Source organism: Electrophorus electricus, chromosome 21 (genome assembly GCF_013358815.1).
Source record: "Electrophorus electricus isolate fEleEle1 chromosome 21, fEleEle1.pri, whole genome shotgun sequence".
NCBI classification, from domain to species: Eukaryota; Metazoa; Chordata; class Actinopteri; order Gymnotiformes; family Gymnotidae; genus Electrophorus; species Electrophorus electricus.
This window is the reverse complement of record NC_049555.1, coordinates 11,443,205-11,465,137: the sequence shown is the minus strand read 5'-3', so window position 1 is coordinate 11,465,137 and position 21,933 is coordinate 11,443,205. Positions and strand designations below refer to the sequence as shown.

Below are 21,933 nucleotides of genomic sequence, written 5' to 3'. Positions count from 1 at the left end.
TAATCCTCTGTAAGTTGTCAAACATCAACGTTTACCCGAAGTCTTTTATTTTCAATAATTCTTGCACACAACATAACACTCATACTTTTTTATTCGGAAGTAAATTTAATATGCTTTTATTGTTATGCATGCACATCCTGTACATCTTTTACAAAAAAAGAAAAAGAATTTTTATAGCAAATATTATGAATGTCTTACACTCAATTTGTCTCGGGAATGGTGTCTTTCTTTTGGAGCTTTAAACAATATTTACACATCTTAAGTCTGCACTGTTGTGTGAATTTCAACAGTACTGTTAAGTGCTGCTAAGATGATGGGTGCATTAGAGTGGACACAGGCTGAGGCCACACTGAGAAGTGTCGCCTGGTCATTTCCTGCCATGTGCAGGTCTGAACAGCAGAGGGCGTGCAACTACTAGACTTAACCTCCAATAAATGGTCTCTAAAAAAACCCCCACTGGGTTCAGTCAGTCTGGGCTGTGAGATATTAGCAATAATTGACCTTCAGTTGGGTAGAGGATGCAAAGATCACTTTAGCTTATTGGTCTCCAGTCGGGATGTGACATGCAGGAGTGATCTAAGTGGCGCTGGGACCAGTTTAGGACCAGTATTTGACAACACTGCTGTAGTCTATAACAGTGGCCCTTTTCAGTTCCCATACACATTCCATTGCATGGCCAACGAACCATCAGAAAAGCACATATTGGTTACCTAAGTGCATTAGGGGGAACAAGGGCTATTCTGTGTTTGTTAAAGTACACTTCCATAAAAGTCTCTTTAAGAGTCAGTTACCCTTACTACAACAGAGACAGGGGCTTGGAATGGTGCAGTCTTTGTTTGGCAGTTCCAGTGGGGGGAGCAGTGTCTGTGATAAACACAGGTATGTTACCAGGATATTAGCCTTGCCATTTTAGAATGGAACGGTATGTTTTAAACATACCTTAATGTTTAAAACATCTGGTTGCATAGATCCGTTATGATGCATCATTCACTGAGCTTTGTTCACTAAACTATAACATCATATTAAAGTGACTAAGTGGTTATTTGTGCTCTGCACAAGTGCAATTTCTCTGAGAAGCACATGGCTGGATGTTTAGATTTTAAAGGCCTGGTTAGTTGAGCTCCCCCCACCAGTTACACACACACACATGCATGCACACACACATCAGGTGTCCTTAATACAAAACAAATTTTTTTTTAGTTCTATATCTCACAACAGAATACACAAAATGTTTATGAACCAGAAATGTCAGAACATAGCAGTTCCTGTTCTGACTACTAGTCTGAAAAGACAACTTGATGACCTGACAAAAACCAAAATGTAAATGTGCTCTTAAAAAAAAAAAACATTTTGTTGGAAGTTAATGAAATTTAAATACACATAGATCATATTCAAAGTCGTTAATTAAAACACATATCTTGTTAAAGCCCAAAGCTGGAGCATGTATCCTACAGATAATGTGGTGGCAGACTACACGGTTAACATTTATACTAAATCTCATACTGTCATGATAAGGACTCCATATGCTATCCTTTAATATCTGACCATGATCCTACAAGCTGCAGTATATACTTGTCTCTACCTGTGACAATTAAGCATTTGCACCATTAAATTAGTAATTTTGTCCTCATACTACAACAGATTTGTTACAATAATAATATAATATACAATAGAGTATACAATATACAATAGAGTATATTACACAAACTATAATGTCCTGTCATTCACAAGTGACCCTAAAATGAGCTCAAATATGAACCAGGGGAAGTTACACTCATTTGCCAAGGTTGTTTGTGTGTTCATTAACAGTATTTGCCAACTAGGAGGCCTATATGTATTTGCTTTACTTGGCATCTTTACACATTACGCATTCTGGAAATGGTATGTCCTCTTGCATAGATTATAAGGATCCCTTCACTTATCCATTTGGTATGGATAAGATTTTTGTTATTTGAAATACCACTCACCATTTGCATTTCGGGCACAAACAACTTGAAGAACGCATATACTGCAAAAATATGTGTGTGCTTGCTTCTGTATATCATGATGAAATATCTATCTTTAGAAATGACACCATGTTTAAGGAATAGACAGAATGCTTTTAAGGACACCTGATACAGAGCTGAAACGTATTTGCTAACAATCCTCATTATAGACTTACACACACCATGTGACGCCACAGACGCTCTTACACTGCATGTCTGAATGTATGAATGGACTGAATGTCACAGAGCTAGGTCTCCTACACCACACACACACACACACACACACACACACTGCACAGGGGAGTACATGCACAGTGTGGTCTCTTGGCAGGAGTGATATCAGGGCGGAGGGAACTGGATTCTTCTGAAAAACGGAAGGTTTGCACGAGACAGAAATGGTGGGATTATTTGAAGAAAAAGACAAAATGCACTTACTCTGCCAGCAGTTCATGTCTACAGGCACTTAAAGCACAGTGGAGGAAGCATTATCCATATTGGGGGAAAGAAACACTGAACGGAACTCAGAAATGGCTTATTTTGCTTGTTTGTGTTTTTCAGAAACATAAAGTGGGGGATTTTCCCTGGAATGTTTGGAATGCTCAGAGATCAGACTTCTCCGTAAGAGGCTCTGTCTCGGAGGGGTCGTTCTGAGGGAACACGACGTAGCACAGCTTCTGACCCAGATACGTCACACGCTCTGATGTACACACACACACACACACACACACACACACACACACAAAAAAAAAAAGATTACAAAAAGTAACTCTACAAAGTAACATGCAATATCACAAAAGGTGACAGTCTGAAACATTAGAACACCACTGACATCTTAGGGTTATTTTGTGCTTAATTTGGTTAATGTCAACATAACACAGGGTTGTATTACAGTGTGAGAAGATGACGACTGCACACACAATTTTTTAATCCATAAGGAAGTCTGAGGCCTTGGCCATTTAATCTCAGTGTGTGTCTGATCACATGAAGAGCAGTAGGCAAGGATCTGTTTGGTGTTCGGACAGAGGAACCCCTGCTGCTCGCCCCATCCCACCAGAAAACACAGCTGACTGTAATCGTACTGGACCCTGATACTGACATGGCCTGGCTCGGATCCTATCCTGCCTGCGAAGCCCTGCCTTGTGGGCAGTGTGGGAATTTGGTTGAAGAAGCCTTGTGGGCAATGCGGGAGTTTGGTTGAAGAGGCCTCACTCACCCACGACCATGTAGATCCAGCGTGGCTTGTCTTCCCATTGCACTCCGATGAAGTAGATCGGCACACCGGTGAGCATGATGACTAGGCCCATGCCACACACCACAGGCTCGGAGTACAGACTAAAGCCTAGCAAGACTGCCCAAAATACCAGGTAACTGATGGGAATGAGTAAATTCACCTACACAGAAGGAGCGACAGAGAGCGAGAGAGAGAGAAGGGGAGAGAAGGCTAGAAGTTAATACTGCTGAACCATAAGCAAGCAAATCCCAGAACTCATAAAATGTGGATTAGAAAAGTAATGCTGAACCTCCCCACAGAGAAGCCAACTTACACCACACAGCTCTCAGGATCTCGTCCCCTGTCCTTTAAACTCATGGCTTCACCATAACATTTTTAGCATAAAATCTGACATTTTTTTAACCAAATATAATAAAATGATTTTTAAAAATATTTAAATAAATAAATACATTTAAAACAAATTTCAATATGAAGTTTTTACTATGCACGGATATTATTTCCATGAACCAAAGGCAAGCATATTCTATCTTGTCCAGACAATTCTTTTCTTTCACTAGTATCTAGTACTGTTAGTAAATCCTGTGCTAAGCAGGACAGAATGCAATCTTTGCCAGCTGGGTTTACCTTAATAGGTCTGACCAGTTTGGGTTTCTTCCAGCGATAGTACAGCAGGCCAGCGATGGTGACACCGTATGACAGGTAGTTTATAAAAGACACATAGTTGATCAGATTATGGGTCTCACCAATACAAAGAATCACTATGGTTGCAGTACACTGGGAGAGAAAGAAAAAAAAGAGAGCGAGAGAGAGAGAGAGAGAGAGAGAGACTGCTTACAGTGTAATAAAAATATGAACATCTCATCTCGTGTTTGCCTGCATTGTACTTTTGTGAAACTGTGTCTGTTTTGATTATGTGGGAGTATGTGTTTTGACTGTGTAGACAGGTGTGTTTTTGATTGTGTACATAGGTGTGTTTTTGATTGTGTACATAGGTGTGTTTTTGACTGTGTAGACAGGTGTGTTTTTGATTGTGTACATAGGTGTGTTTTTGACTGTGTAGACAGGTGTGTTTTTGATTGTGTACATATGTGTGTTTTTGACTGTGTAGACAGGTGTGTTTTTGATTGTGTACATAGGTGTGTTTTTGACTGTGTAGACAGCTGTGTTTTTGATTGTGTACATAGGTGTGTTTTTGACTGTGTAGACAGGTGTGTCTTAAAGCTGCGTAGTGGATCAGGGTCAGTCCCAGGTGTGTGAGGCATTTCTTACACAGACTAGGAGAGCTGGGATGGGCGTGCAGCTCTTTAGATGGATCATGGCAAGCAGATAGGGCAGGTGACCCTCTCTGGCTCCCGAGAAACACAGCCTGGGTGGCAAAGAACTTCCTTCAGCAGTCTGACGTGACAGCCTGATTACAGTCTGCACTCTGAGAATGCTCAGTTGTTGTTTTTACCTGGAGGACGTGAACAGGTAGCCATTGATCCCTCCAAATGTGGACAGAGCCACAGAGATAGGCATCACCCAGGAAAACATCCCCAGTAACTTCTCACCAAAGGTCTGCAAGTCACAGCGCACATGAGCGAACAACACACACTTAGATGGCTCCTATGTTCCTTGGATCTCCGCTGAACTACAGCAGAGTGGCCCGTTCTGCTCCTGGAGCTCCTCAGTTCAGCTTCGTTTGACAACACACTTGATTCAATTCATCAGTTCATTACTGGGTTCAGAACCATGTAACTGAACCAAGGAAAGTGATCAAACTCTGGCCCCTCCAACAGGAGTTGGACACACCTGATTAAACCAATCTGAGCTATGGAGTATGAGATCTGAGATCACTCACCACGGCAACGGCATTGGATGCAAGCAGCTCCTCGGGGGTCATGGAGGAGAAGTAGGCAATATTGGTGAGTGTGTACACTAGTGTAACCAGAGGAATAGAAATGTAGATTGCACGCGGCAGATTCCTACAAGCACGTACACACACACACATACACACACACACACACACACACACACACACACACACACACACAGGAGAAATATAGCTTGCATGTAAACTACATATATGTAGATACTACAAATGTATGGGCAAAAATTTGTGTGTTTTATTGTGTGTGTGTGTGTGTGTGTGTGTGTGTGTAGGTGTGAGAGTTAATGTGAATAAAAAGCAGGCAACTATTCTGCTGCGTTTTTAACATGACTTTTTATCAAGACATAACAGCCCCTTCTGACAGACTAAGGCAAGTCTGTTTATCAGACCATATTCTCCAGGAGCAAAATCATTAAATATTATCTACTTTACTTAATTATTTAAATGTAGCTTGCTGAGTAAATGGAAAAAATTTAGAATTTTGTATATACATATATATTTTGTATATAATAAGTAGTAGGGTGGCAGACATACAACCGGCATGAAACAGGCATGAAACAGGCATTTAACATGAAACAGTCAACAACATGTATGAGGTATAAGAAAGGTATGAAACAGGCATTTTACAGGTATGAAACAAGCATGAAACAGGCAGCTCTACTTCATTAATTCCACTTGCATACACAAAGAGTGTTCTATAGTCAGAAAAAGTAATTTGCAGAAAACCAAATGACCTCTAGGCATGAATAATAGGTTTTCAGGGCTACATTAATAACACAGATTTAAGAGACCCTAAGGGAGTGGGGCCTGGTCTTTGGGTGAAGGGGATGTGTAGAAGGAAGTCACAGTTTGGGACCAGACTGTGGTACATCACTCACCTGCGTGGCTCCACCACCTCCTCTGTGACATAGTTGAGGAAGTTCCAGCCGCTGAAGGCGAACGAGGCCTGCAGGAAAGCCAGGGCGATCTGGCCCACGGACGGCTCTCGGATGAACTCGAACGCTGCCTGGGGCTCCAGCGCATCGTAGTGCCCTGTGGAAGGAAGGGGTCCCAGAGAACAGCCGGATTTACGCTATAGTGCAGTAAACGTTTGGAATGGCACAATCTGGCTTTTATGGCACACCATAGCTGACTAGTGGAGAAAGTGAATAAAAAGCAGCACAGCAGTGTGTAGAGTCAGCGTGTGTGACATTTACAGAATTTATCTGACGCTTTTATTCAAAGCAACTTAAAATCATGGCTGAGTACAACTTGAGGGTTATGAAACTTGCTCAGGGGGCCAACAGTGGCAACTTGGTAGTGGTGGGGCTTGAACTGGCAACCTTTTGATTACAAGTGCCTGTATGAGTAGTATGTAGAGTCAAATAAAAAGCAGATTTCACTCAGTGTCTATAAGAGACATTACAGAAATACAGAAGAAAAGTCAGAGGCAGAAAAAGGCCTACACTAAGCAGTTTCTTCCTCTTAGAAACATTGATTTCACAAATCTTCACTTTTTTTTAACTCTCATATGTCAATAATCAACCTCTTATCTTTATCTGTTAGGATTATGTGCCTTTAATCTGCTCACCCCAGTGGTTGGTTAATGCTGTGCTGAAAGCCTCTTATGTCCAGAATAATTCTTCTAATGAGCAGCCCCTACATACTGACCCTACACACAGCCCCTACACACTGCCCCCACATGCAGCCCCTACACACAGCCCCTACATGCTGCCCCTACATGCTGCCCCTACACGCTGCCCCTACATACTGACCCTACACGCTGCCCCTACATACTGACCCTACACACTGTCCCTACACTCTGCCCCCACACGCAGCCCCTACACGCAGCCCCTACACACAGCCCCTACACGCTGACCCTACACATAGCCCCTACATGCAGCCCCTACACACAGCCCCTACACACTGACCCTACACATAGCCCCTACACGCTGACCCTACACATAGCCCCTACATGTAGCCCCTACACACAGCCCCTACACACTGACCCTACACATAGCCCCTACACGCTGACCCTACACATAGCCCCTACACACTGACTCTACACACTGCCCCTACACGCTGACCCTACACATAGCCCCTACACGCTGACCCTACACATAGCCCCTACACACTGACTCTACACACTGCCCCTACACGCTGACCCTACACATAGCCCCTACACACAGCTCCTACACACTGCCCTTACACACTAACCCTAAACACAGCCCCTACACAATGACCCTACACACAGCTCCTACACACTGACTCTACACACTGCTCCTACACACTGCCCCTACACACTGACTCTACACACTGCTCTTATACACTGCCCCTACACACTGACTCTACACACTGCTCTTATACACTGCCCCTACACACTGACTCTACATAGTGCTACTACACACTAACTCTACACACTGCTCCTGCACACAGCCCCTACACACTGCCCCTACACACTGACTCTACATAGTGCTACTACACACTGACTCTACACACTGCTCCTACACACTGACTCTACACACTGCTCTTACACACTGATTCTACACAGACTCTACACACTGCTCCTACACACTGACTCTACACACTGCCCCTCAAGCCCCTTCTGAACTTCTGCCTCTGTCTCTACTATTCTTTTCTTGTCACTTAGTTCTCTTCCCTCTCATTGTCGGGATTCCTGAAAACTGTTTTAAAATTTTTTTTTATTAGGAACAGTTCAAGAACACAATGAATATTTAGAAACACTTAGGGTCATTCCTGCATTCAGAAAATGTTTTTAGAATTTCTTCTGAATAAACCAATTAATAATACAATTATAACCTGTTTCTGATCTCTGATAACATTATTTGAGACTTCACTTGAAATATACAGCATCACAGAACTTCATGATATAGCTGTCTGACTGAAGCGCATCACAAGTCTGATTCATACTGTAACCATGACTATAGTGCTAAAGAGCATGTTGAGGCCATCTTGTACACATAAGCAGTTACCATGGTAACCCCCACCAAGCTGTAACTGTCTGCAGCAGCTATAAAATAACTTGTATTGGCAGCAATAAAAGGGACTCTCAGCCTTAATGGAGAGCTTTCCAAATATGTGGTAATGTGGAAAAAAACAGAAAATGACTCTTCTGTCAAAACTGGAAAGGCCACCAGGTGCCAGTAATTGTCTTATGTTGCTTGGAAAAGACCAGAGTAAGAGGCAACTGCAGCACTAGGAGCTGGTGGTGACACAGGTAGCACACCTTCATTCATATTACTCGGTTTACTGCGAACTGTGTAAAAATATTTGCCTTTGTAATACAGCTGTATTCTTTGCAATCACACAATTCAAATGATGGAAAGGTAACAGTTTTTTTTAATTATCTGAATAAATTAGAAACTTGAGCATTATATTAAAACTTTAATCTTTTATCCCAATGGGGAAAACACACAGGAAGAGAGAAACTTCACAAAGTTCTCAGGTCACATTGTAGGTGTTTGACTGACACTAACTCTGCAGCTGTGTGTGACAGTTTTCCCTTTGCACGCACGCACACACAGACAGACAGTACTGGCCCTCACTGAATATGATGGAGGAAAATTATTTTAATTTGTGTCATTTAAATTACTGGTGGCTATTAACTCACTTTGATAGTATAGGCAGAGTTAATTATATTTAACTCTTATGATTTAGCTCAGAAATAAATTATATTTCATTCATGGTTGATTTAAAAGGATACAGAATGTACATTAAAAAAGTCACTGATCATGAACAAGCCATTTATGAGTGCCATTTAACATATCCTTATCTCTAGAGAGAGAGAGAGAAATAGATCGAAGCTTCAGACTGCAGTGTTCCTTGTCTGTGTGGAGATACGTGCTTCACCCCACAGAGGGCAACCAGGGTCCAGTTATCATATCAACAAATGACAATGGTCATAGGAGTTCAGGAAAGATTAATCAGGAGAAAAAAACTGTTGATCCCACCCTAGCCGTGAAGTTCCTGCTGAGCTAATAATATTCATGTTACGGGTTCATTCAATAAAAGTAACATGGGCTATGTGGACTATAGCTATAGCTCTAAACCCTATGTGAACTACAGCAGGTTATCAAGAGGTTGCTTTGCTCACACACACACACACACACACACACACACACGCATACATACCTTTGCAAATTTGTACCATGCCCACTATTATAATGAGTACGAGGGCAAGCAGTTTTCCAATGGTGAAGAAATCCTGGATGCGTGTAGCCCAGCGAACACTGGAGCAGTTTACCCATGTCAGCAGCACTGTGCAGGAAGGAGACAGCAAGAGAGCAATTTAGACATTATTCACCTACGCAGACAGGAAATCACACACGCGCACACACATACGCATACATTCACATACACACAGACACATACACACATACATAAACTCATATCTGCCCACATGACATTTTTCTTACAAGCAGGCACACATATCCACACACATACAATGACTGTGTTTCTCCTGGTTCTCAGCTAAGGATCCATGTTAAAAACAAAATAAAAGCAATTTCCAACATGCTCACTGCTCCTTTCCAAAAGGAACAGAAGCCCCCCAAAAATCCCTGAATAACTACAGACTGTGCAAACACAGAGACTATAAATAAACAGGCCATTCGCTGCTTTCAGATGAGATCATTGTAATTACAGGGAGCTGCAGTTGAGAACTCTCTCTCTCTCTCTCTCTCCCTCTCTCTCTCTCTCCCCCTTTTGTCTGTCTCACGTTTTCGTCCAAGGCAATTTGACTGATGATTGTTGCTTGGAACTACAAAAGTGGAGTTACATGTTTCAGGACGGACATATCATACTGTGGCGCAGTAATGGAAACAGTGGGGCCGCATGGTTCAGATTTCAGAGAGTCACGTGTCTCATATGCTTCAGGGTGATGCGTTTCATATGCTGCAGTAACCTCAGCAGCTTGCACTGAACCTTACTCGCTCATTCCTACGGAGACTATTACCGGAGAAGGAAGTGAGATGTGGTCCTTTTTTCCAGACTCTGAATGGTTGTGGTGCCAGCATTTCTGTGAGTTCTTTTGCTGAGTGATGCTACTAGAGAATGGCAGCTCAATTTTTACACACATCAACATTACTAAGCAAACTAATAAAGCTTCTCAACTGCTTCCTGTCTGGACACTGGACATGTGACACGTGTGGTTAGATGGACACGCATGTGGGCCACTGCTGTTGTGTGTGTGTGTGTGTGTGCGCACGCACGCACGCATGTCCCTCCTGCATCCTGCCTTGCTTCACATGAGCTCCGGTGGAGATCCGGTGTGTGGCGCTCCGGAGGTCCGTCTCCAGGGTGGGCGGTGCCGTGCCTGCAGCAATGTAGCGCAGTACACTGGGTAGAGGGGAACCGGGGTCCCCCTTCTCATCCATCACTGCCTGGAGCAGCCCGCCCACCCACACACACTCCAGCGCGCAGCCCACTTAGCACACACTCTGCCCTCTCTAGAGGAAATGCCCTCAACCTGTTACAGCTGCTGGCACTTAGCCAAACAGGCGCACAGCTGAAAACAGCCTATACAGTAGAAAGGAAACAGTATCAAAAGACTCACTTGGGAGGGAATAATGCTTCACAGTGCATCGTAGGAGCACGCGGAGGTCCTTCTCGCTGCTATGTCTCTGGGACACACTGGACCGGATCATCTGCCAGCTTACTCTGTTTGCTTTCTTCCTCCTTTCGGATTTCACTCCGTTTGCTTGTGTTGTATCGCTACGTTATCAGCAGTGGCTAAATGGAGTCAAATGAACTCAAAGCTAATGAGAGGAGAATTTCAATGAAGCTCTGACTGCTCTGTTTTCCCTGCCAGGCCGAACGCACTCAGGCCAAACAGTGGAGAAGGGCTTCCCTCTGCTGCTAATTGACCCATAAAAGCAACAAAGGGAGGCCACTAATCCACAGCGAGGGGAGATTGGGACGGAATCTCGCCGTTTTACGGCTCCAGAAGGTGAGAGCCTGGACAGGGCCTTCACGTGCACAGCAGAACAATATCCGTTTGTTCCGAGTCCTTCCCAGCAGGGATTTGTCGGAATTCTAATGAACAGGATTGATAGTGTTGGATTATTGTTTTTTACATGGGAAGGAAGTAAAAAAAAAAACTACACTAAACTATCCCTAAACCAGAGCCTAGCGCCAGCAGTTTTCATGCAAGGTTGCTTACATTTCACAAAGAAAAATTATGTGCTTATGTGTATACTTATGTGTATACTTTCTGTCCAGTGGAAAATGACAAAGTTCTGTACAGAAACACTGCAGTTTGTCCAATAACTTCAGTTTAACATGCTCAAATCAGGAGTATGATGATAACACAGGTTGAGTCACTGTACGGATCTACAGGCGTTTTTGCAGTAGTGTGTGTGTGTGTGTGTGTGTGTGTGTGTGTGTGTGTGTGTGTGCAGATGCATGCATGCTGAGTGTGTGCATAGCACTGTTCCATTATCATTTCAAACACAGGTGTCAGGTGTTCCTATGGCACTGTAGACTGGTATGTGTGTAGAAGTGTATGTGTGTGTGTGTGTGTGTGTGTGTTTGCACAAATGCGCAGCAGTTCCACCACACCCACACTCACATGCCCACACACCCACACACACACTCACCCTCACCCTCACATACACAAGTACACATTCACACATATGCACACATGCACACACACATGTACACATATACACATCTACTTCTCTTTTTTTTTTCTTCACTTTTTACAGTTTTACAAGTTTTACAGTTCTTGGAAATATGTAAGTATTTATATATACAGTTACACACTGCCAGGTGGTGCTGCGGAACACAGAGTGTGAAGAAGTGTGCAGTTGTGTCATGTGCTAGGCTGAAGACGCTTGCGGTGATGTCCTTATTTGTCCATAAGACTGTGATGTTCCGGGCTGCTATCCCCAGCACTGACGGCACCTCATTTTTTCGGAGGCTTGTGTAGTAGCTTTGGGTGACAGCGTTCTGTCCATCTGGTCTGCTGGTGCTTGCTAGGCTTTGCTGTGGTTTTGTGTATTAGGGGGTTGTGTTTTGCTGTTCTCGTTCTTGGTGCAGCTGTGTTCTATCTAGAAATGTGGGAACTGTGTGTGTGTTTGTGTGAGTGTGTGTGTGTTTTGTGCAATCAGACTGCAGAAGGGTGACCTTGTGACATTTATTCAGAACATTCAGCAGGGGAGGGCAAAGCCCCCAGTCTGTCTCTGTCTCTCTCTCACGCACCCACACACATACACACACACAGACAGACAAACAAATAATCACACCGGGCAGAGCATGAAAGCAGGTCTAATCACAGCCACAGACTTAGATCCAATACAAACATTAGAAACAAGCTTCTATAGCCCATCCATTAAGTAAAACACACACACACACACACTTTGATGGATCAAAGAGGAAGAAGATGCAGTAAGAGTGAAGCTCACACTAAAACTGATTGTTCCAGTCTATTTCCTTGACTGTTTTTTTCCTGCCAATCAAAGGCAGGTCTGCAGATCTTAGTTGGCAGTACGACAGGAATCTCTCCTCTGGTCAGCAAACGGCGAGTAAATCTGAAGTCTGTAAGACCGGCTCTGTGGCAGTGAAATCTCGGCAGGTTAGTGCTACAGAGAGCTCAGCATTGGCGTTTCAGAATGCTGCCCTATGAACCTGACGAGCACCGGACTCTAGCTTCTCTTCTCCTCTGGGATGGCTTTAAGCCCACCAGAGACTGCAGTGCTTATGAAAAGGTGATTCTTCATCCCCCTCTACTAAGCCTTGACAGCGGATCTCCGCTTGGATTGGCCGAATTTAGCGTTGGTCATGATGCCCAACCTCCGTGTCCTCGTCGCTTAAATGGAGGTGGGGTTGCCGCGGCAATGGCCATGCCCCCCCAAAACAATGCACAATGCGGGCGTCACGCCCTCGGGCCTTCCACGCCTGGCACCATTATACAGTCTGATCCACTGCCACGTGAGGGTCAGGTGCCCCGACGCCATTGCAGTAACCCCAACCTTCTGCCCATTGTTCAGCATGCGCCCGACCCAATCCAGCCTTACATGACCCCAAACCTTTGCTGCGCGTACTATAGTTCCTAAACCAATATTCTCACTACTAACCCACTTTTAGCCATTTCAAGCACAGATCTGGACTAAATTGCCTTGATGTATATATGGAGGGCTCTTTTATGTTACATCATGTTGCGTTATTATTATCTGATGGTTAGGAGTCATGATGTGTAGCTCTTACATCATGTTACATCATGTTGCGTAATGTCATTGCCATCTGAAGGTTAGGAATCATATCATAATCTCTAAGTCTCACAGGTTGCTACTTTAAATAAGGGTCTAAGGAATCTGTCTGTCACACATAAAAGCCTTAAATAACAAATGTAAGGAATAAATTAAATCACCCCCCTCAAAAATTATGAAAAACTGCCTTTAAATCAGATGTGTTTAGGTGAATAAACAAATTAAGTTCCTGATATTTTGCTACACATCATGCACACTTTCACTACAATAAACATGTATAGAATGTATGACCCTTTTAATAATACTGGTGGATTTCTATCATAATGTATTATAATATTTTGTGAAATTGGGGAATTTTATTCACTTTTTGCCTTTACATTTTTTGTTGTATATATATATATATATATATATATATATATATATATATATATATATATATATATATATATATATATGAATATATATATATAGTGAATAAAATTCCCCAATTTCACAAAATATTTTTATGGATTTATATATATATATATATATATATATATATATATATATATATATATATATTAAAATCCATAAAAGGTGGGTGCTAGTAACTCTGCCAGTGACACTGAGGAAGTGGTAATTGGGGGGGGGGGGGATTTGGCCATGCAGACGCAATCACACACACACCCTACACACCTTCTCATATGCTGCAGTCCAGAACACACAGACCAGTACCAGCTGAGTCACGAGGCAACTCCTCACACATACACACCCCCACCCTACACACCTTCTCATATGCTCCAGTCCAGAATACACATGCCCAAACCTGAGTCACGAGGCTGCCCCCACACACACACACACACACACACACACACACACACACGTCAGCAGTCTCTACCGAACTGGTTTAATCCTGAGCCATAAATATTCTGACACTGCCGTGTGCCAGCCTGAGTCTCTTATACAGCTGCCTTCATGTGCACACAGGGAGCTCACACAGGGCGGTGCACTCACGAATGCAGATGGTGGAGAGGAGGCGTGTGGCGATGTATGGAGGCAGGCAGTTGGGGAAAGCCGGCTGCAGCACGTAGTTGGAGAAGGTGAGGGCGATTACAGCCAGCGTGGTGGGGTACATGATCCACACTGCGCTCCATAGCAAAAGGAACCTGCCGTCACAAACACACGTGTTAAATCTTTGTAGTTTTTCACGGGTTTATCATAGACATTGGGAGCTATCTGACACAGTCTCCGAAAATTCACTATAAAACTGCAACACCTACCAGGACTAATGTTCTATGAATTAAACAGTATACAGCTGGCCTCCAGCCTGCTGCATGTGAACTACATTCCCCACAACTTTCCTGTCCATTCCAAATGCCCTATCTATTATATTCACCTGTGTCCTATGTCCAGTTAGTGGGCTATGTGTGTCCGGTGGGGGCCTGGTTATCTAACTGTGTCAGTCTCTCTGTAAGTTCTCGTTCAGCTTGTCTAGCGTTTGTGGTTCTTTGTACTTACCTTTGTTTGTGGTTTTGGACTCGTGTCTGGTTTTTGCTCTATTGCCTGTTCCTTTGTCTTTACTGCTACTGGACCTGGTGTATTTTTTGATGCTTTTTTTTTGGATTTCCCTGTGAGCACTTTCATTAAACTTGGCACCCTGAACCTGACAATGATTACTGTCTATATGCAGCAATATGTCCATATGAAGCAATTTAAGAGCACTTTTTAGCACTTTTTTTTTAGAATACTTTACCTAAAACAATGTAATCTATTTTTTTAAAATAAAATCACTTTGCAAAAACAAACAAACAAAAAACCCCACTAATGTACCAGGGTGAATCTGCTGAAGTATGTCATCCTATAATGTTGATAAAAACACCTACTGCTTGCACCAAGACGAGCACACATACCCTACCAGGCCCCCGAAGATCTCCGTCACATAGGAGTAATCACCCCCTGACTTTGGGATGGTGACGCCCAGCTCGGCATAGCACAGAGACCCCAGAGCACAGATGCCTCCACCCAGGACCCAGACGATCAGCGAGAAGCCCACGCTGCCAGCATGTTCTAGAACCCCCTTTGGAGAGATGAAGATACCTGAGCCAATGATGTTCCCTGTGGGGGGGGGGGAAAGGTTTTGACAATTACAAAACAAAACCTCTTCACATTGTTCCCACAAACAACATGAAAACTGAAATACTAGGTTGTGTTCTGTTGTTTTCTTATCTCCCTTGGGAAGTTAATTCTGTCCTTCCTATTTCAGAATATCTAAAGGACATTTGCCACAAGAATTGTTCCAGTGTGCTGTAGTTTATTTGTGACCAATGTTGAGTGTTTGATGCCATTGTTAACGGGAAAGTGAGAGCTTTGTCTCTCTCCCTCAGTCTCTTTGCCTCGCTCCTTCTCACTTGTAAACAGGCATATATTGTGTCCTCTGTGTCACTGCCTGTGTACCATGGCAAACCCTGCCTTAACAAAGCCATGCTGATGCCTTTTGAGGCAACATTTCCTACCTGTTAACACATCACTCAGTGGGCCAGCAAAATGAGAAAAAGACTGAAAATAAAACCAGGCATAAAGTCAACAGCGAGAGAGGTTGCGCAATCAGGATCAGAGTCCACGGTGAACAAACTCTGAACACACTGGTGAGGAACAGGTGGGTAGAATGGGCTTGTGAGTGAGTCTACTAACCCCTCTGCCCGAACAGCTCTGAACTGTAGTCTTTGTACTCTCAGGGGTGAACTCCAGACCTTCAGTTGTGTAGTCCTTTTGTTGGTTTAGTTTGCTAGTGGGCGAACATTGGCTTTGAGCTTGAGAAATATCTGTGATTATTTGTAGGCACTGGGACCCATGACAACTTCAGAAGAGTCAACAAAGCACAGTCTGGCATGCTAAGTCCAGATCTAAACTCACCACGCTTATAATATGGATAAACCTTGCATATGCAATACATTTCAAATATTTTATTTGTTTTGTATTTATATTGCGGGCCTTGGAGGTGGATGTAAAGTTGCCAGTTTACAAGGCAGATTGAGTAGCGTGCAGTGTCTCTTTTGGCCTTCAGAACGGCATTACTTTGATTAGGAATGGACTGTACAAAGTGCCAGGTGTGTGGTGCAGGAATGGTGTTTCCTGTGGACAGGACTGCATTGTGCAGTTGCTGCAAGCTGATTGACTGCAGTGTTGCTGTGAATAGCCCTGTCTACCTCATCCTGAAAATGCTCGAGATCTGATGACCTTACAGGCCACTGAAACAAGGAAAGCTCCCTGTCATCTTCCTGACAACACTGGCAGCTAACATGGTTTTCTCTCTCACTGGAGACAAAGTCTGTCAAGTTGTGAACCAGTGTGAGCTGTGACCCATCTATTTTTGTGCTTGATTCTCCTGATTCTCCTTTGACCCCTCTGTTTCCCAAGCTTTTTTATCCATAATCATTGCCTACCACTTTTCACAGTATCACCCAATTCTTGGTCAAACCTTGAAATGGTTATTTGTGAGACGTCCAGGAGAGAAATCGTCATGGAGATGCTAGAACTGGTACACCTAGCATCAACTAGTTTAAAGCCACTTGTGTTGCCTAGTCCAGTGCTTAACTGAACATAAACGTTTGAGACTCTGCCTGATTTAAACAGCACAACACAGTCTTATGACATAAGACATGTTGAAATGTCATATTTGTGTGAAGGTGGTGGTGTGTATGTAATAAACTCAGTATGCACGGTCTGAGCAAAGCATTTAGACCCTCGGGAAACTGTGACACTAAAAAACTATTTTGCCTCTTTTTGAATGGGATGAATCCCTGAACTTTGTAAACTCAGGGAACATGCAGGACAATACAGAAAATGTTTATATGAGACCAAACTAGAGTTTTAAACATTAAATTTTATATTACACATTTATATTATATAACACATTCAGCAATTCAAAAATTCAAATAAAAAATTGTAAGTAAGAAAAAACCAAACAAACAGAAAAAAATGTTACACTGCTCAAAAAACAGCTAAACTGATTGGACATGGTCTAGACTTGGTTCTAATACTCCAATGAGAATGTTGGTTTGATTGATTAATTGATTGATTGACTGATTGATTGCCTGCTGTCACAGACTCACTAGCTGGAAGGAGAATTAGTTTTTTATGCTGTATATGGAGGGCCCATTTCAGCCCTCTGAGCCTTTCAGATCTGTTGTAAGACACAGGGTGCGCCAGCTGAGTACGTGTTCACATTTTCTCAGATTACAAACTAAACGAGTCAGCAAGATCGGTTTTCACACAAAATAATTGCAGTGTAAAAGGATATCAAAGCCATTTATAATCTTGGTGATTCTAATCACTGTAAACACCTTGGTGATTGATAATCACCTTGGTAAAAATATATCTCAGTGACGATTGTCCATGTAAGATCATGCAGTGGTTTCACTAGATTAGTTTTATGCTATGTCTGGGGGAGCTGGGCTTGAATTGGTCCACTTCATCTAGTATATTTAAATCAAAGCAGCCGCGGGCAGTCTTGAGAGTCTGTTGTTGGCCACATTGCAAACAGTGTTGCTAATAACAACATCTGCCTCCTGCCAGTCGTGCCGCAAAAGATTTTGCTGACAACATCACTAAGGAGACCACAGCTGTTAGGCAAAACTGTTATTTATGCTATAGATCATATACACTATACACATTTTTATAATTGTACAAATGTGTAATGTACGAATTATTATAATTTTAGCTAATCAAATATAGAAGGCAATTCCATCATCATTTAATGTAACACAGGACACAGGACAGGTAACAGGACAGAGAACAGGACACAGGACAGAGAACAGGACACAGGACAGGTAACAGGAAATGGGACAGAGAACAGGACACAAGACAGGTAACAGGACACAGGACTTTCTTTGCTTTCCAAGCTGTGTCCTAGCAGCATGTCCTGGTTTGTTCTGGTTCGGTTCCACATAGGGAACTGACTACAGCTAAGTTCAGGAGTAAGAAATTCTCATGCACTACTTGGACTAAACATAATGTAAAGCATGGGCTGTCTGTTTCTTCTGTAATTCCACCCAGGGAGTTTTGCATTGCCACTGTCACCTCTGGCTTGCTCATTAGCGCCCTGGATCCATACGTTTATAAAGCTGTTTTGCGACAACTTGTGTTGTAAAAGCAGTTTCTTAGTAAATTTGACTTGACATTGTCTTGAAGTGACACTATTTTGCAATGCAATGACTATCTATCTATCTATCTATCTATCTATCTATCTATCTATCTATCTATCTATCTATCTATCTATCTATGCCATGTATTTTATATATATATATATAAAATATATAACATGTATTATATATATATATATATATATATATATATATATATATATATATATATATATATATATATATATATATATATATAACTTTTTTATTTATTTATTTATTTTGGATTACTTTATAACATGTATTTATAAAATCATTTCCATACATACATTATGGAATCCATTTTGCATGAATACATTTTATGCAAAATGGATTCCATAATGTATGTATGGAAATTATCTATCAGTCTTTATATGAACTGAGCCTTTTATATATGAACTGAGCCATACATTAGACAGACAGACAGACAAATGATAAGATTCCTCCCCAGTGTAATACACTGGTGCTAGAAGGGACCATTCAACCCCAGCGCTCAGGCCTTCCTGACCAGGTTTTTGAATAAAGGGCATGTTCTCATCTGGTATTTGTCCCCTAACCTGCTGCAGCTTAAAAGGTTATGATGAGGTTATGCTAGTTACGAGTGAGGTTACGTTAATTAACAGTAAAGCTACGAGTCTAAGGAACGCTCTGATCGGCTTGAGCTTTCTCAAAAAGCCTACCATGCTCTTGTCTTGTGTCAATATCATTCACTCAGAACGCCCCCCCCCCCCCCAAAAAGTTACCAGAAATTAATAAGTAATTACATTCAAATTATAATGTTTGTCAAACATTGTTGCCACTCTGATATCAAAGAATGGCATATTATGCAAATGAGCTTTCTGACAAATCACAACTCATTTGAGATATTTTTTCCAGATAAATGTTCCAGATGGGAATTCCAGGTGAGCGATCCAGACGAGTGTTCCAGATAAGAGTTCAAATTATTGTCACGGTTAGTCCCTCCCAGCTTCCACGTTCCATGTTTTCCCTGTCTTGTGTATTTCAGTTCCATGCCGTAGTTTCGTTTTCTCCACCCCTCGTTTGATTGCTCACACCTGTCCCTCGTTTCTACCTTGTTAAGTTCATGTATTTAAACCCTGTCTTGTTGCCTGTGTCCTGGCTGTTCATTTAAAGTCTGTATATGCGTGCCTTTAAGTTTGTACTCCGTGCCTTTGTGTTTATGCTGGCCTTCGGGTTTCCTAGCCTTTGCTATAGCCTGCTTCCCCTGTTTGCCTTTGTGTGTTTTATTTGTTTAATCATGTATCCCCGTATTCTCCGTATTGGCTCTATGACCCTGGACTGCTTTAACGACTACGACTCTGGATTTGCCCCTAATAAATCTCGCTCTTTTCTGCAAATGCGTCCGCCTCCTCACCACTCTCCGTTACAATTATATTAATTCCAAATTACTTGATTCACATTTTGATCCACAGATGTACATTTTGGTCAAAATAATGCAAACCGAACATTTACGCATATCACATCAAACATTCACCCATGTCTTTAAATGTAACCTACTGAAAATGAACACAATTAACACAAATTGACACAGGTGTAATATTTTTTATCCATATTGCGTAGGTCTGGAATTAACCTTTCATGCTCATTAATCTTTCATCTTTTTAAGCACAGGAGTTTGTTTGAGAAACATAGGGAGAGGAAGACGCTGTTATTGATGGGTTTGAGCACTGTTACAAGACTGGCACCTCCCTCATCTCTGGATCACTGCTACATGAGCAGAGGCGTCCTTTCCGACGCAGACCTCACAATGCTGTCCGCCGCTACTGCATGTAATCCATCACTCACCGACAATAAATGTAACTATTTTATGGTTCCATTTTGGCTTTTGTTGACATCTGTAAGTACATGTTTTTGCAGTTCATTAGCCTGTCCTGTTGTGGATGGTAAGTGTGTGAACAAACTCAGACACACACTTTACTTCTGCTGGTGAAAACTTCAGAACTCATCAATATATACTAGTAGCAAAGGTTACACTCAGATGACCTTCATTTGGACCTTCTGGCACTGATGTTTTCAAATGTTGAAATTCTCTTTCTTGTCTTCTGTTGGCCTTATCTGAATGCTTTTGATGAAGGTCATCCACCAGTCCACTTTCATTAACCCACCAAGATACACACACGCATACACACTTTGACTCTCCATATTCCAGTATTGGAAGAGGAGGGAGAAAGACTAAAGTCCTTGCCTTTGGTTTCTGTAGGATGTGATTGACACAAGGCAGATCTGAGGAAAATTACGTGTTACAAAAAATGTTACCAGCTTTTTGTAGGACTCGAAGATGTAAAACATCATCCAACAACCGTATCAAATTAACTCCTTGGGATACTGTAAATGACTCCGAGAAGATTATAAATCAGTAAACCACGCTGAAGTCCATATGTCTGCGAAATTTGCGTTGACAGATAGTACCACATGGCGTCCGCTTACTGCTCTGCAAAAATGAGTATAGCGTGGCACCACGTGCTCCTCTTAAGTTCCTCTTAATTTACATTGGGGAAAAATAGCATAAGTCGGACTAATGTGTAATTGAATAAAGTACAGTAGTGATCTGAATTTAAGTTATCATCTTTATTCTTCACCCGACCAGGACTGTACAGTTAAGAGAGTCAATGGCGAGTGCATTACAGCCACGTAGGCTCCTCACGAAGTACAGTTCCTCCTTAATGATGCAATCTACGCGCGGATGAGAGGAGAGGAAACGCGGGAAACCAACTAACGTTACTGGGCAACCTTTCGTGATTACATCGTTACGGTTCCACTAATAACTACCACATAGTCCTGTTGTAACGCAGATACAGTGTTTCCTCCCGGCTGTGAAGTTGGCGCTCCCTTTGTTCTATACCTGTCGCAGCCGGGCAGCTGTCAGCTCACGGGTGTCCACGGTACAGTAACAGCCAAACAACCGGGGGTAAAGTTTACAGAAGCAATAAAAGGCTGGAAAACAGAGGTAAACTAAAGAAAACAAACGACTACGCTTACCTATGATAATAGCGCAGGCACTCAATAAACCGATTTCCTTTTTTAATGTGACTCTCTCCTTTGATTCCCTTTTGTTTTTGCCAGAATCCGATATCCTCCGTTCCGCGCCAGAGTCCGTCTTCGCCCGGTTCCTCCCGTTCGCCTCGTCCATCTCTGCGACTGTTTAAAAAACATTCAACAGCTTCGGAATGCGCGTTCGCTCTCATATACCGAGCTGATGCGCGGCGGGTTACGGCGCATGCGTTAATGTTTTGGTCCCTGACGTTAAGCAACAGACAGCGGTGGAGCGGTTGGTCACATGCTGGGGCACGAACCTAACGCCCACCTGTGGCCCACCTGCACAGCCTTCTCAGGCCCTGCGCATCTGCGGATCCGTGAATGCACGCTGGTGTGCTGGACTTCAGTTCATTACTGCTTCTGAAAGTTGTACTACATGGAGTTTTATATATAGAGAGTTTGAAATACGCAGTGTTTGTTGTTA

The 21,933-nt window shown here is 42.6% G+C and overlaps 1 protein-coding gene and 1 long non-coding RNA gene across 6 annotated transcripts; one reads left to right on the top strand and one right to left on the bottom strand.

The window, feature by feature from the left end:
• Positions 1 to 26: 26 nt before the first annotated feature.
• Positions 27 to 21,856, bottom strand: slc7a10a (solute carrier family 7 member 10a). 2 transcript variants are annotated; one of them, XM_035520790.1, is made up of 12 exons: positions 21,789 to 21,856; positions 21,453 to 21,611; positions 15,183 to 15,387; positions 14,287 to 14,438; positions 9,218 to 9,343; positions 5,965 to 6,118; positions 5,057 to 5,180; positions 4,670 to 4,773; positions 4,486 to 4,582; positions 3,841 to 3,990; positions 3,199 to 3,376; positions 27 to 2,682 (listed from the first exon to the last, which is right to left on the bottom strand). In XM_035520790.1, the coding sequence occupies exons 2-12, from the start codon at positions 21,601 to 21,603 to the stop codon at positions 2,585 to 2,587; spliced, it is 1,539 nt and encodes a 512-aa protein (XP_035376683.1). In that variant the 5' UTR covers positions 21,604 to 21,611; positions 21,789 to 21,856; the 3' UTR covers positions 27 to 2,584. The 2 variants fall into 2 exon arrangements, with proteins under 2 accessions (XP_035376683.1, XP_026864732.1); XM_027008931.2 differs by lacking the exon at positions 21,789 to 21,856 and having other exon boundaries at positions 21,453 to 21,747.
• Positions 9,376 to 21,026, top strand: LOC113576696. Of its 4 annotated transcripts, XR_003410545.2 has the most exons (6): positions 9,376 to 10,105; positions 10,896 to 11,033; positions 11,791 to 11,820; positions 14,260 to 14,372; positions 19,329 to 19,404; positions 20,085 to 21,026. It is a non-coding gene; the product is annotated as an uncharacterized LOC113576696 (long non-coding RNA). The 4 variants fall into 4 exon arrangements; XR_003410544.2 differs by lacking the exon at positions 11,791 to 11,820 and having other exon boundaries at positions 9,385 to 10,105; XR_003410547.2 differs by lacking the exons at positions 10,896 to 11,033; positions 11,791 to 11,820 and having other exon boundaries at positions 9,381 to 10,105.
• Positions 21,857 to 21,933: the final 77 nt, after the last annotated feature.

Excerpts from the sequence above, each read along its gene's own strand:
- slc7a10a (XM_035520790.1), bottom strand. The coding sequence starts at position 21,603 with ATGGACGAGGCGAACGGGAGGAACCGGGCGAAGACGGACTCTGGCGCG. Across the intron at positions 5,181-5,964 it reads GAGGTGGTGGAGCCACGCAG|GAATCTGCCGCGTGCAATCT; the intron begins GTGAGTGATGTA and ends ACGTGCTTGTAG. Across the intron at positions 2,683-3,198 it reads CTGGATCTACATGGTCGTGG|AGCGTGTGACGTATCTGGGT; the intron begins GTGAGTGAGGCC and ends TGTGTACATCAG.